At 41.1% G+C, this 12938-nt stretch overlaps 1 protein-coding gene across 2 annotated transcripts in view; it reads right to left on the bottom strand.

The window, feature by feature from the left end:
• The window catches only part of nek11 (NIMA-related kinase 11), a 222504-nt gene that overhangs the window by 102182 nt on the left and 107384 nt on the right, over positions 1-12938 (bottom strand). For both annotated transcript variants that reach the window (XM_034058454.3, XM_059013082.1), the window contains exons 11-12: positions 7633-7726; positions 7306-7444 (exon numbers count right to left, since the gene is read on the bottom strand). In XM_034058454.3, the coding sequence (XP_033914345.3) occupies positions 7306-7444; positions 7633-7726 (233 nt within the window). The remainder of the gene's footprint in view (positions 1-7305; positions 7445-7632; positions 7727-12938) is intronic.

The following is a 12938-nucleotide window of genomic DNA, read 5'->3' as shown; positions in this document are numbered from 1 at the left end:
TATTTTGGCTACAAGTGCCGTGTCCTGTGTTTTTGTTGTTTCAAACCTTTTATTTTCTGTGCTGTTTTATTAAATGCTGAGCGAAACCATTCGCTCAGCTCCACCAAAATCCAAGTCTCTGTGTGTTACTTCCTGGCTCTGGTCTGACACCACCCACTCCGGCCGTCTTTGTGACACGTGGTGTCAGAAGTGGGACAATAGCGCCTCCAAGCGTCAGACCAGGAGAGGGGGTTTTGTGGAAAAAAAAAATAAAAATAAAATAAAATAAAAATATATATAAGTAAAGCGAGGATGGGAAGAAAGAGCTGCAGGAAGCAGCAGAAGCAGCAGCAACAACAACAGCTGCAACACTCATCCTGCATGCCGGGCTGGGAGGAGGACAGCCACAACGGGGCAGTAGCCACCCCTCTACCCCCACTGCCACCGGGTTCCCCACCGTCCCGGGAAATATGGGACTGGCTGGTGCACCCCGAGGGGAACTTCGCCAGTGACCTCCCCTGGGTTATTCACGCACTGCAGATGCAAGATGGGAAACGATGGGAGGACTGGGAGCAACAACACAACCCGGCATCCGTTCGTGACCTCACCATGGTGGTGCTGGGGTACCTAGCTGCAGACATGGGAGGGATGCCTTCCAGTGAGCAAGAGGGAGAGGAGCAGTTGCTGCCCTCTCCAGTACCTGAGTGGGAGGAGCCTGAGCGTCCACAGCCCAAGCGGGAGGAGCCTGAGCGTCCACAGCCCGAGCGGGAGGAGCCTGAACGTCCACAGCCCAAGCGGGAGGAGCCCGAACGTCCACAGCCCAAAAGGGAGGAGTCTGTGCGTCCACAGCCCAAAAAGGAGGAGGTCGGGGATGATGGCTGGGAGGTTTTTTTAAAGAACCTCGCGGCAGAGTTATGCCCTGGCTGTGGGGCTTATGGGCACACGTTAGCCATATGCCCCACCCAGTATGAGAGGAGGAACTAGCGCCCAGACGGGGGGACCGCGAGCGTCCAGCGCCCAGAGGGGGGGACCGCGGGAATCCGAAGCCTGAGAGGCAGCTGTTCCCACCTTCACCAGCAGAGGAAGAATGCCTGCTGGTTTCCCCAGCACAACCAGCAGAGGAAGAATGCCTGCTGGTTTCCCCAGCACAACCAGCAGAGGAAGAATGCCTGCTGGTTTCCCCTTCAGAGGCAGAGCCGCACCAGTCCCCTGCAAGAGAGGCAGAGCCGCACCAGTCCGCTGCAAGAGAGGCAGAGCAGCACCAGTCCCCTGAAAAAGGGGGAGACTACACGCTGCTCCCACCTTCACCGGCAGGAGCAGAGCAGCCGGAGCTGCCTCTGCCTCCGCCACCTACACCGAAAGGAGCAGAGCAGCAGGAGCTGCCTCTGCCTTCGCCACCACCACCGCCAGGAGCAGAGGAGCAGGAGCTGCCTCTGCCACTTCCAGGAGCAGAGGAGCAGGAGCTGCCTCCGCCACTGGCAGAAGCAGAACAGCAGGAGCTGTCTCTGCTGGCCGTACCTCCACCACGGGGAGTACGGTGGCCGGAGCCCCAGAAAGGGGAGCTGTCGGCCACGAAGAAGGGGGAGGAGGACTGGAGACCACCAACCCCAGCAGCAGTTTCGCTGCCGGAGATCGTGGGGGAGGTCCAGAGACCTGCTCCCACTGCAGCAGTTTCGCTGCCGGAGATCGTGGGGGAGGTCCGGAGACCTGCTCCCACTGCAGCAGTTTCGCTGCCGGAGATCGTTGGGGAGGTCCGGAGACCTGCTGCCACTGCAGCACTTGTGCTGCAGAAGAGACTGTGGCCGGAGCCCCGGAAGAGGGAGCCGCCGGCTACGAAGAAGAGGGGAGGTCAGGAGACCATCCCCCAAGCAGCCTTTCCGCTGCCAGGACTGCCCCGGCTGAAGGAGTCAGTCTGGGAGCTGTCAGCACGTCTGCTGACAGCATGGCCAGTAGCAGCCTGGCTACTGGCAACATTGCCACCTGTGGGCCCCTGGAAGCCTCCCTTCCCAGCCCGAGACTTTGGCCTGGACTGTTGGATTTTTAAGGGGGGAGGTGGCCGTTGAGGCCATGTGTGCTGCGCACAAGGGGGGGTATATGTGGCAATGCGCCCCGCCCCTGTGTGTATTTGTGTTATGTGTTGTGTGTTGCGTGTGTTAATGTTGGTGTATAGATTGGTACACGGGATATAAACGGGTCTGTGTTTCACGTGTATTTAAAAAGTGTAGATTTGTATTTAGGCAAGAGGAGAGCACAAATCACTTCACGTGCTGGTTAAATGTAATATGTGAGCACAGGGTTGCACAGAATTAATTCACGTGCTGGGATTCAAGTGAATAATTAATTAGTAATTGAATCCCAGCACAATAGTATATATAGACGCACATTTCTTGCAGTCGGGGTTAGGTGTTCGGTGAGTGGAGAACGGGAGAGAGAGAAGGAGTAAAGTAAATATAAAAGAACGTAAATATTAGTGTTATCTGCTCACCGTGTTTTGTTCGTTTGTCTGTGCACTGTCTAGTCCGTTTTGTTCGTCTGTTTATTTTGGCTACAAGTGCCGTGTCCTGTGTTTTTGTTGTTTCAAACCTTTTATTTTCTGTGCTGTTTTATTAAATGCTGAGCGAAACCATTCGCTCAGCTCCACCAAAATCCAAGTCTCTGTGTGTTACTTCCTGGCTCTGGTCTGACACCACCCACTCCGGCCGTCTTTGTGACAGGGCCACATACTGAAATGTTGGTCCCCATAGTTCAGTGCATGCTTCAGAGATGCTTACAAAAGTAATGTGGGAAAGTTCACCTTATCCCATAAATTAAGATGAGAGTGTTGCAAATTACTTTTCATAAGCACTTAACTTGTCCTTTTCACCTCAAAACAGTGCAAATAAAATACAGAAAAAAACAGGAAAATACAGAAAGCCAACAACTGGCAATGGAATTACCTAAAACGTTATATTTCCAGTACTGGAGTAGAAGCTCCATTACGCAAAGCTAGAGACCCAATAATGGGAGAGGGCCTCCCTCTGCAAGGAACTGTAGTGAGAGATCCAGGCTGTGAGAGGGTCTGTGCCTGAAGGACCTACGTGAGAGATCCGGGCCATGTGCCCCTGCTTGGACCAGAACACAGAAGAGAACAGTGAGTGACTGCTCTAGTGATTGCAACACACATTCACCAATAAATGTATTTCTATAAGTATATTGGACTTCTATTTTTAGAATTTGTGGATGTTTTGTTGTTTAAAATTGTTGGAAAATTTGATTTTAGTTTTGTGATTGTGAGAGGGTGTGGGTGACTCACTGAAAACACGGGAGTCAAATACTGTCTCACGCAGATCAGGCGCACACGTTTTATTGTTTACAACAGTGTCATGTTACTATGGAGATACTCAGGGTTGCTACCAACAATGGTATCCCCGAGTTGTGTAAACACACTCCATAATCAAAAGGAGAAATAAAAAAGGAACACAAACACTGTAAATAAAACTACAAAGAAAAGTGCTGCTATACGCAGGGTCTCGCAGCCTCCGCTAGCCTGCAAGGCACAAGATACAATGATGCTGTAGTATTCCCTCAGTACACTTTAATGAGGTTGCCCAGATCCCCCCTAAGCTAGAATAAAGTCCCATGGACTGTACTGGCCAGCATGGGTACGTAGAAACAAAGTATTGCGTCTGTTTTCCTCAGCCATCCCCGCTTGCCCTCTTTTCCCACTGCAGCATGCTGCTGTGTCAAGAACAGGTATTCTTTATCTTTTCTCCTAGCTCCAGACACTTTTTCTCTCTCTGTCAAAAGGGGTGGTAGCGGTGAGCTGAGCCTAAAAAATAATTGGCCATTCTAAATTGGGAAAAATAATAAAAAAATAATTGGCAACGACTAAGTTTTAAAAATAAAAAATAAAAAAAGAGATCCAAGCAACACACCCTCACTGAACCTCTCTGTGTCATCACCATGACTGACATGTGGGTCAACAGGGCATCATCAATGTAAGCAGCAGCATACTGCTGATGGGGCAGGAAGACAGAGTCCATCATCCGTTGGAAAGTGGCTGGAGCTCCATGCAACCCAAAGGGGCATAGTAATAAACTGGTATAACTTGAAGGGAGTCAAACGCTGTCCTCTCCTGTGACTCTGGGGTTAGGGGTATCTGCCAGTACCCCTTTGTTAAATCTAGTGTCCGTCATAAAGTGAGCCGTGCCTAAACAGTCCAGCAATTCATCTACCCGGGGTCATTGATTCTCCTAAAGTCAATACAAAACTGAGTCGATCCATCTGCCTTATCCATTAAAACAATTGGACTATTCCAGTCACTCTCGGACTCTTCTATTACCCCTATTTTAAACATTTTATCAATCTCCATTTTTCATTCAGGTATACGGTAAGGCCTCTGGCGAACTCGTGCCCCCTGCTCAATGTCAATGTGATGGTGGGCTACTCGAGTCTGCCCCAGGACTGGAAAGAAAATGTCAGGAAAAGTCGCCACCAAATCTTGAGCCTGAAGTTTCTGTTTTAGTGTCAGATTGTCTCCAATCTGCACCGACCCTGTTCTCGCCAAAACAGAAAGATCAGGTCTCAAGTCTGTGATGTCATCAGACTGCACCATTAACAATGCCTCCTGTTGCAACTAGGGCTTCAAGAGCTTTACATGATAAATGTGTTTTTCCCTTTGTTGTCCCGGCTATCAGATTTCATAATCCACTGTCCCAAGCTGGCGTGTAACCTCAAAGGGTCCTTGCCACTTTGCCAGGAGTTTAGACTCACTGCTGGGTAACACTAGAAGTACTTTATCTCCCAGCTGAAACGTGCGCAATCGAGCCCCTCGGTTATACTGGGTCTCCTGCCTGTGTTGTGCCTGCTGCAAGTTGTCATGTGCCCATCGACCAATAAACTCTATAGACACTTGCGCAGGTCCAACACATACCGGACGGTATTGGCCGAATTGTCCTGCTGTTCCTCCCACATCTCCCCCAGTTGAAAGAAGTTGAGTGTGTGGCACTCTACCTGAGATGCTGATCGACCACTGTTTTACCTTTTGTGTTTAGAAGCACATGCAAACCAAAGCACCTCCAAGGTGCCTTGAAACTCTATTTAAGAATGAAAATAAACTGAGACCGACTTAATTTAATATCGACCCTGAATGTGCATTGGCTTATTTTATCAATGAATGTGACACACATGCCCCTAAAAGAAGAAGTTGCCCCAAATACGGTCCAAATGTGGGAGACACAATCCCTGGGTTACTTCTGACATGATTGGCTTAATGTCTCAAAGAAATAAGGCATGGCAAAAATATAAATGTTGTCAATTTTCCAGTTATACCAGATGTTACGTAATCATTGTACACAAGCATTGAGGAAAAGCAGAGCTGCACATTAATTAAAATATAGGAAAGCTAATATACAGTAAACAACAGCAGGACAATTTGGAAGGGTATTGATGCAATATTAAGTCTTACCTTAAAAGGTAGTCACACACGTTGTTAGAGATGGGACTGTTATTAATGAACCCAAAATGATTGCTGATTATTTTAATGATTATTTTATGAACCTGTCTAGATAGTTGCCTGTGCATTGTAATGAGTCACACCAAGTTGGACAGTCAGAAGACGAGTTTCAGAATTGTGTGTGCCATCAAGGCAGTTTTTTCATCCGTCCAGTCACTGACTCAATAGTCCACAAATATTTAAGGGACATAAATGTGAATAAAAGGGGAGGGGAGGTCTAGAGGCTCGACTCTTGAGGGCTGCTGCAGACTGTATAGCTAAACCAATTGCTTACATTTTTAACTGAATTTTTTCTTCAAGTTCAATATCAACGGCTTGGAAAATGTCTGGTCTTACTCTAATATATAAAGCTAACAATCCTATGGATGTGGGAAATTATAGACCAGCACTTTCAAAGACCTTTAAAAAATTGTTCACACTCAGGTAACTGTAATAATCTTATGACTGATAAACAACCATTCTACTATTACTATTACATCATTGTTCAAAAAAGTGATTTTGCCAACAGCATGGATAAGATCTTAGTAATGCATTTGATCTAGTAGACCACATTCTTTTACTAGCAAAGCTCAGGAGTTTTGGCTTTGGTCCCTCAGCCTTGACCCGGTTCTGATTTTTTGGACAATAGTGTCCAGACTGTCTGAATACAAGTTGCCAATCTGATTGGAAATCGCTTATGATGGGAGTACCCCAGGGTTCTGTCTTGGGACCTTTACTGTTTTCGATTTTTGTCAATGACTTTCCACAGTTCTCTAAAGAGTCCAATAGTCAACTATATGCTGATAACACAGTATTGTACAATGCCAGCATAGTTTAATCAGATCAACACAGACCTGCAAAGAAAGTCTTAATTTGTACAATAGTTATTTCTGGACAATAAATAGGTCTTGGATGTTACAAAAACTAACTTCATGTTGTTTCAATCTCTTAAAATGTTTCTAGACAAAATTATGAATTGCAAATTAAGACTGGAAGAGATACTTTACCTTGGCTTATGGCTTGATCCCAATCTCACTTTTGACAAACAAAATCTTGTTTGCTTTACAGAAAGCCTCATTGCTTTGGAGCACAAATGAAGAAAACCTTTGTTCTACTCATTTTTGCCTTTCTCTTACAAATGTAGACATGGTGATGGTCCAAAATACCTACAATCTATGTTTGCAAGTGAAGTTAATGAGTATTATATTTTAAGAAACACTGAATGTATGTCAAGATATTTCACAATTAAACAATTTTTAAGCAGAAAAAAAGTTGTTGTCACATTCAAAATTGATATTTTTTGTCAAATTATTATGCAATGTTCCTAAATATTGAAATGCTTACCTGAAAAACAGCAAATGCTAAATTGTAGAAAACACTGTTTTCACCAGCACTGAATAATCAAACAAAATAAAAATATAAATAAATGTGAATCCCCTTCTTGTACTGAACAGAGCGATCTTTAACAGAAATATTTCCGATCTTTGATGTGGCTGGTGTCGTCTACTTTGAAGACATTTTAAAGAAAGCATACAGTTCTATGCAGTGTGTTCAGTCATTTACTGGAAACAAACTGAACCGGCTGCCAGGTTTCTAATTGCAGTCCGTCAATATGGTAAACATTTGCTGTATTTTTAAGTGATGAAAAGTATGCATATTTACAATATTCACAGGGAACTACATATTACACGGCAATAGGTAAATTTCACGAAAGGTTATCCAAGAGTCTCTTCTTGCATGGGAAGTATGGGCATTGACTGGTAGAAATTGTGAGTCACCCTGTAAAGATTTACCCTGTTAAAACAAGATGTGAACATGTGAGCTCTGTTGCAAAGGTAAGATCGTATTCCTACCATGATCCAGTAGTTCTGACATGCACAGCCGGTCGGTTTGCACCTTCTCTGAAGGGTTAGGGTAGCCCAGTGATCTATAGTCCTGGGCAGTGACAGGCTGAGTCTGATGTACCTGCTTCACAGTCTGTTCCTTACACATCTATAACACAGAAACAGAAAAACATAAATTGCAATTGGTTATAATGTACTGTTGCTATTTAGATTTGAATTAGTTCATGCAAAAGCAATCAAATTCCTGACATGTTTATATCAATATTTATACACTATTTAATACAGAATGAAAACAAGATGAAATATCAGTGAGCTAAAATTAAAAACAATACTTACATTTAGAACATCCACGCTTATTTGCTGAAAATTGCGAGACCTCAATTCCTGCATTCGTCTGTAGTTTTCCTGATATTTTTCTTCTGCAAGTTGCCTGTTATGCAGATGAATATTGTTAGCTAGTCAAAACAAAGTATGTTTACATTTGTTACAGTTGTACATGTACAGTAGATATATAGTATCTGTTCAGGATGGAACAATGTTGAATATGGCATCACAATAGTAACCAATGGAAACATGTCATCACATATCTGTTAAACTCATTGTTTATCTAGACTGCAATCAAGACCCATCTTGATAGCATGACTTATCACATGCAATGGATAGAGTAGGTATATACTGTAGAGCCTTAATAATGGTAAAAAAATCATACATTGAATACTTACAATAGATTAACATGGGCAGTCTATTGAAAGTAATAGGTAAATGTGCAATTTCACATGTTCAATGGATATAATAGGGTTGTCATGGCACTAAATGGGATTAAAATAGACTTTTTATCACTTTAAAGTGTAAGTAGCAGGGTTCCGAAAAATATAGCGTTATACGTAAGGCCCTGTGAAAATCGCAGACATTTTCTTTAAAATTCACTGCAGTGTCACGGGTAAGGTGTCATATTTCGCGGAATGTGCACGGAACTATTTTATAAATTATGTGTACAGGAGGAAGAATTAAAAAAAAAAACATAACCAGTGAGCTGGCTTTTCTTCTCCATACCACATCATGTTATTGTTGTGTTACCTGTTTGACAATGTGGGCAATAATTAGAGCCCCGTGAAATTATTTTAATTTTTTATAATATTTAGTTTTATTTTTCACAAATGTCATTTTATTACAGATACACATTAATAAAACAACTCAACTATATGTATATCAATAATAGTACAGTATAAATCATGTTTTAACTACATACATATTTTTTATTAAACATTATAAGATTTTTTAAAACATTTTGACAAACAGACCTTGCACAGAAATTATTTAATTACCATAATTTCTCATTAGCGGCAGTAACAGTAATGTACAGTCCCCCGCTCTTTTTAATCTATTTACAGTAAATAATGCCTTTGCCCTCTATAAAAATACAATAAACTAAAATAAAATATATGTGTGTGTATATATATATTTACACTGCCCTACTATTGTGGAGCGGTCATAATAATTGCACATACAGCAATCTACCCATTAAAAAATAAAAAATAAAAACACAATAGGATTTATTTCAATCCCATTGCACTGTAGCAGTATACAACAAGCTTGGGGTTTCTCAGTATTTAAACACTAAGCAAAGCACATTTATTCATTCATTCAAATCCATTCAAAACCAAAACAACATTTGCTCCAGCGCAAAGTTTGCACCACTTGAAAAAAAACAAATTAGCATACTAATGCAAAATATACAAGCAAACAAGCCATGTTTCCCCAAAAGCAATAAACAGCTAATGACACTTAACAATGGTATCTTTCGACTCCCATTCCAGCCGACGGTTGCAAAATCTGCACATCATTATTTTGTCACCGTCAGCTGCATACATTAGTGATGTGCAGTTCGTGAATGATTCATTCTTTTTTGAACGATTCATTATGGTGAATCATAAATCGGAACAGTCCTTTCGGAATCGGTTCTTTTGATTCACCCAATGAACTAATTGCGTGACACACAGGAGTCAAGTTACCAGCCTATCAAAACTCAAGAAATGATTCAGAAACGCTCGAATCCGGCTGATTCGTTGTAACAACGAAACCGGATTGTCTATCAACTCATTGAGTTATGAAGCTGAACCTTATGTGCCATATTGTCGTGTGCAGAGGGTTACCGAGTTTGCTTCAAATAATTTATATGTTGTACATTTAACTTCTCGTAGCAGCGTTGTATGATAGGGAGGGATGGATCTGTCAAATAAAATACAGCCTCTCACTTACAACCCTGTATAAAGAAGACGTAAGTAATTCAATTGACTTATGTATTTATTTATAATAAAACAATAACAGGCTATAAAAAATGTTTTCACCAGGAATCTTACTAAAATGTAATATTGTTTGTCAAACTATATTTCATTTCATGTTTAAGAACCCAGATAACCAACTATAGATTCCAGCTAGCTATTTCCCGTTAGTGATGTGCAGTTCGTGAACGATTAGTTATTTTCCATTCAAATAAACCTTCGTAACCAAGTGATTCGGTCTACGTTGATTGGTTTCGTTTAATTGAATAAGTGAATCAAATGAACAAATCTTTTGAATGGACTCACCAAACTGAACTGAATCAAACTGAGTCATTAAAAAGAATCACCCACCACTAGCATACATCCCCTCATGCTCAAATTGTTTGCAGTGTTGTTTAATTGTAATGCACGGTTTAGGCATTTTAGAAACTGTGACAGAGATCGAATGATTCTTGGTGTTGGATCTCCCCCAGACTTGTGAGGGCGCTGTTTAAAAGGAACAGAGTACCCTGGACTGGTTGGCCTGACAATTCATTCCCAGTGTTCAGCGGAAGTCAGCCATCTAGAAAAGGGGGCGGAGCTACGGTACACTAAACCATTGACCCAGAAGATGAACGGCGTGGCATCTGCGAATTGGAGGAGCGGCTGTGCTAGTTAACCAAGGGGTCATGGTTGACTGTACATAAAGGGGGCGTATTGATGTGATCTGTTCCTTGTAATGGTTATGCTATGGCCGAAAGGACCAGAATTGTGAAACTAACCATGAGTGTTTTTGTTTGTTTTGTCTGTCTGTCTAAAGTCTACTGTTTGTCTTGTTTGTTAGACTAGACGGCTAACACTATTCAGAGCTGTCGCCCATGGCCAGCACAAAACCCAGACAACAGAGCATTAACTGTTCACAGATAAATTGTACTTTTACCACTCACTGGGAGAGGTGAGATAGTGTTTGTGTTTGGACTTTGTTATTGTTTACAGGACTGCAACCCTCCATAATTCCCAGTGCAATACACATCGCTGTGTATTGCCAGTCCTCCTATTTGTTTTCTGTTTGGTCATCAGACCCCTGGAATAAAATAAACAGAACTCATTTTCACCCGTACTTTGTTGTCTTTTCATTGTTGGATTATTACACTGCACCTGAATGTACCACTTACCACTTTGCCACTTCTCTTCTCAGTCACTTCCATCACAATTTTAATTCCCAAACAACTCGCTTCAAATTATACATCTGCGCAAGTGCTAGTCAGAGCTTCCGTTTTCCTTCAGACCGTATCTATGGTAACGGCTGAGCCTTGACAACTACGACTGCAAGTATTTATTTAAAGTATTTTCTGTATAAACCTCACATTTAAAAAAAATGTCACAATATGTTTTTTATAATGATTTTTTGTGTTATTTCTTTTTATATTTGTGTTTCATTTGACATGCTACATTTCGTATTTGCGAAAAACATGGGGCTCTAGCAATAATCCTTACACTATCAGTGCACTAGAGCGGCCATTTTGAAAAAAAAGCTTTGAAACAGACATTAAAGGTATAAGTGTAAAAAGTTGTCAGCATGTTAACAATGAAAAGAAAAATTACAGGTACATTATTTAAACAGTTGTAGCAACACGTGGGGACATGTAACGCTATATTTTTCAGAACCTCGCTACTTACTCTTTAAGGACTTTATTATATACATACACACAGCTGCAGGAAGAATCAGTGTTAAAATGTTCAAGATTGTCGAGATTAAGAATTGAGCAATACATCACACAACGCTGTATCTTTTATGAATTTTACTAAGAACATTAGAAAATAGATATATAAGTAGAAAATAAAATGAATATAAAAATGGTGTAAATCAGTACATTAAGCTTCAGCCATCAATAATATTCAGATGATAGCACAGCTTCAGTATAAATATCGAATGCATTCACCAACCGCCTAATTTATCTTTCTTTTTGGATATTAATACTCTTAAAGCAGTAACAAATAATGTAAATATGCAAGCAGGATAACTGTGAGTAAATATGAGTCAGTAAATATTAAAAGACAAATCTCAGTAAATTAAATAAACAATAAATAAAATACCGTACAATTGGAAATTATGGCTGGTATTAAATTCGGCGGATTTGCTATCTTGGTAGATTTTGATGGTTTTTGAATTGGCGTTTTTCACAAAAAAATGCCCCAGTTTTGTATTTCTACTTTTAATTTCAAAAGCATTCAAATACATGTTTACTTAATGAAATCTGTCTTCTAAAACAGTATCTCATTTACAGTAACTCGTTATACTAGCATCTACAATGTCACTGCAGCAACTTGGAGAACAACAAAGAAGGCCTTCTAAAAATGAGTTACAATATTTATCGTTATATAGTCCTCAATTTTAAGATACCAGTAATTGGAAAGGATTAGTTGTTGCAGTACACTTTAACGATAGGCATTTGCTAACTCTTAGTTTTAAAACATACTGGTTCACTAACATAACATAGTGGAATGTTCACAATATAATTTAGTAATTGTAGGACAGTATTGCCACGTGTGAAAACTTTAACAATAAAGCCGAAACAAAAATGCTTTAAATTTAAAACTAATTAATAGACCAAGAAGCACTGGCCAAATCAACTCATTTTTACACAGTGCAGAACTAATTTATTTTAACATATTGTTTAGGGATGTTGCGATACCGGCACGGGGGTGTCTTAAAAGTAGTATCTACAACGAATCGACAGTAACAATCCAAAGCAAATTTGCTTTTGTTGCAGACTTTCTAACAAGTCTGGAATAAACTATTTTGGCTGTTACAGCACTTAATTAACCGCTTGTAAAAAAAAATAACACAAAACTGCTTAACATAAAAAAAAGAAAAGTCGTACAGGTACCACAGTAGCAGGCGCAGTTTACACTGCCTGATCGCATCATGAATTCCAGATTTTCTAAATCCATTGATGTAAATGTCCGGTCTGCTTTTAATTTCACGCAAATTGGCTTCATCACACTGCCATTCTCATATTCTCATATTCACTTTGACATTCGACACATTCTTTTCCTTGCCCAGTGCTTCTTTAACCTATGCTGCATACCAGTCTGTCAGAGGCCGGGATCACTCACTGTATGCCACATTCATTGCTGGAGAATTATTGGCGATCCAATCAAAATTGCCAATAAAGGCAAAATAAATTCCCCGCCAAAATGTCCTGTTCTACGGTGCTATTTACATGTACAGGGCTTCCACCCTATCACAGTCCATTAAACAATCTTTAGGGTTTCTTCCAAGTTTATTGAATTATTGGTGTGTTTTAGCTATATATTATTGAAACTGTTATTCCAGTTCTTGTCTTCTGCTCTGCTTTTCTCTCTCTGACCAGCACT

The sequence above is a fragment of the Acipenser ruthenus genome, chromosome 3, assembly GCF_902713425.1.
Source record: "Acipenser ruthenus chromosome 3, fAciRut3.2 maternal haplotype, whole genome shotgun sequence".
Classification (NCBI taxonomy): Eukaryota; Metazoa; Chordata; class Actinopteri; order Acipenseriformes; family Acipenseridae; genus Acipenser; species Acipenser ruthenus.
This window is presented reverse-complemented; position numbering and strand designations above follow the sequence as displayed.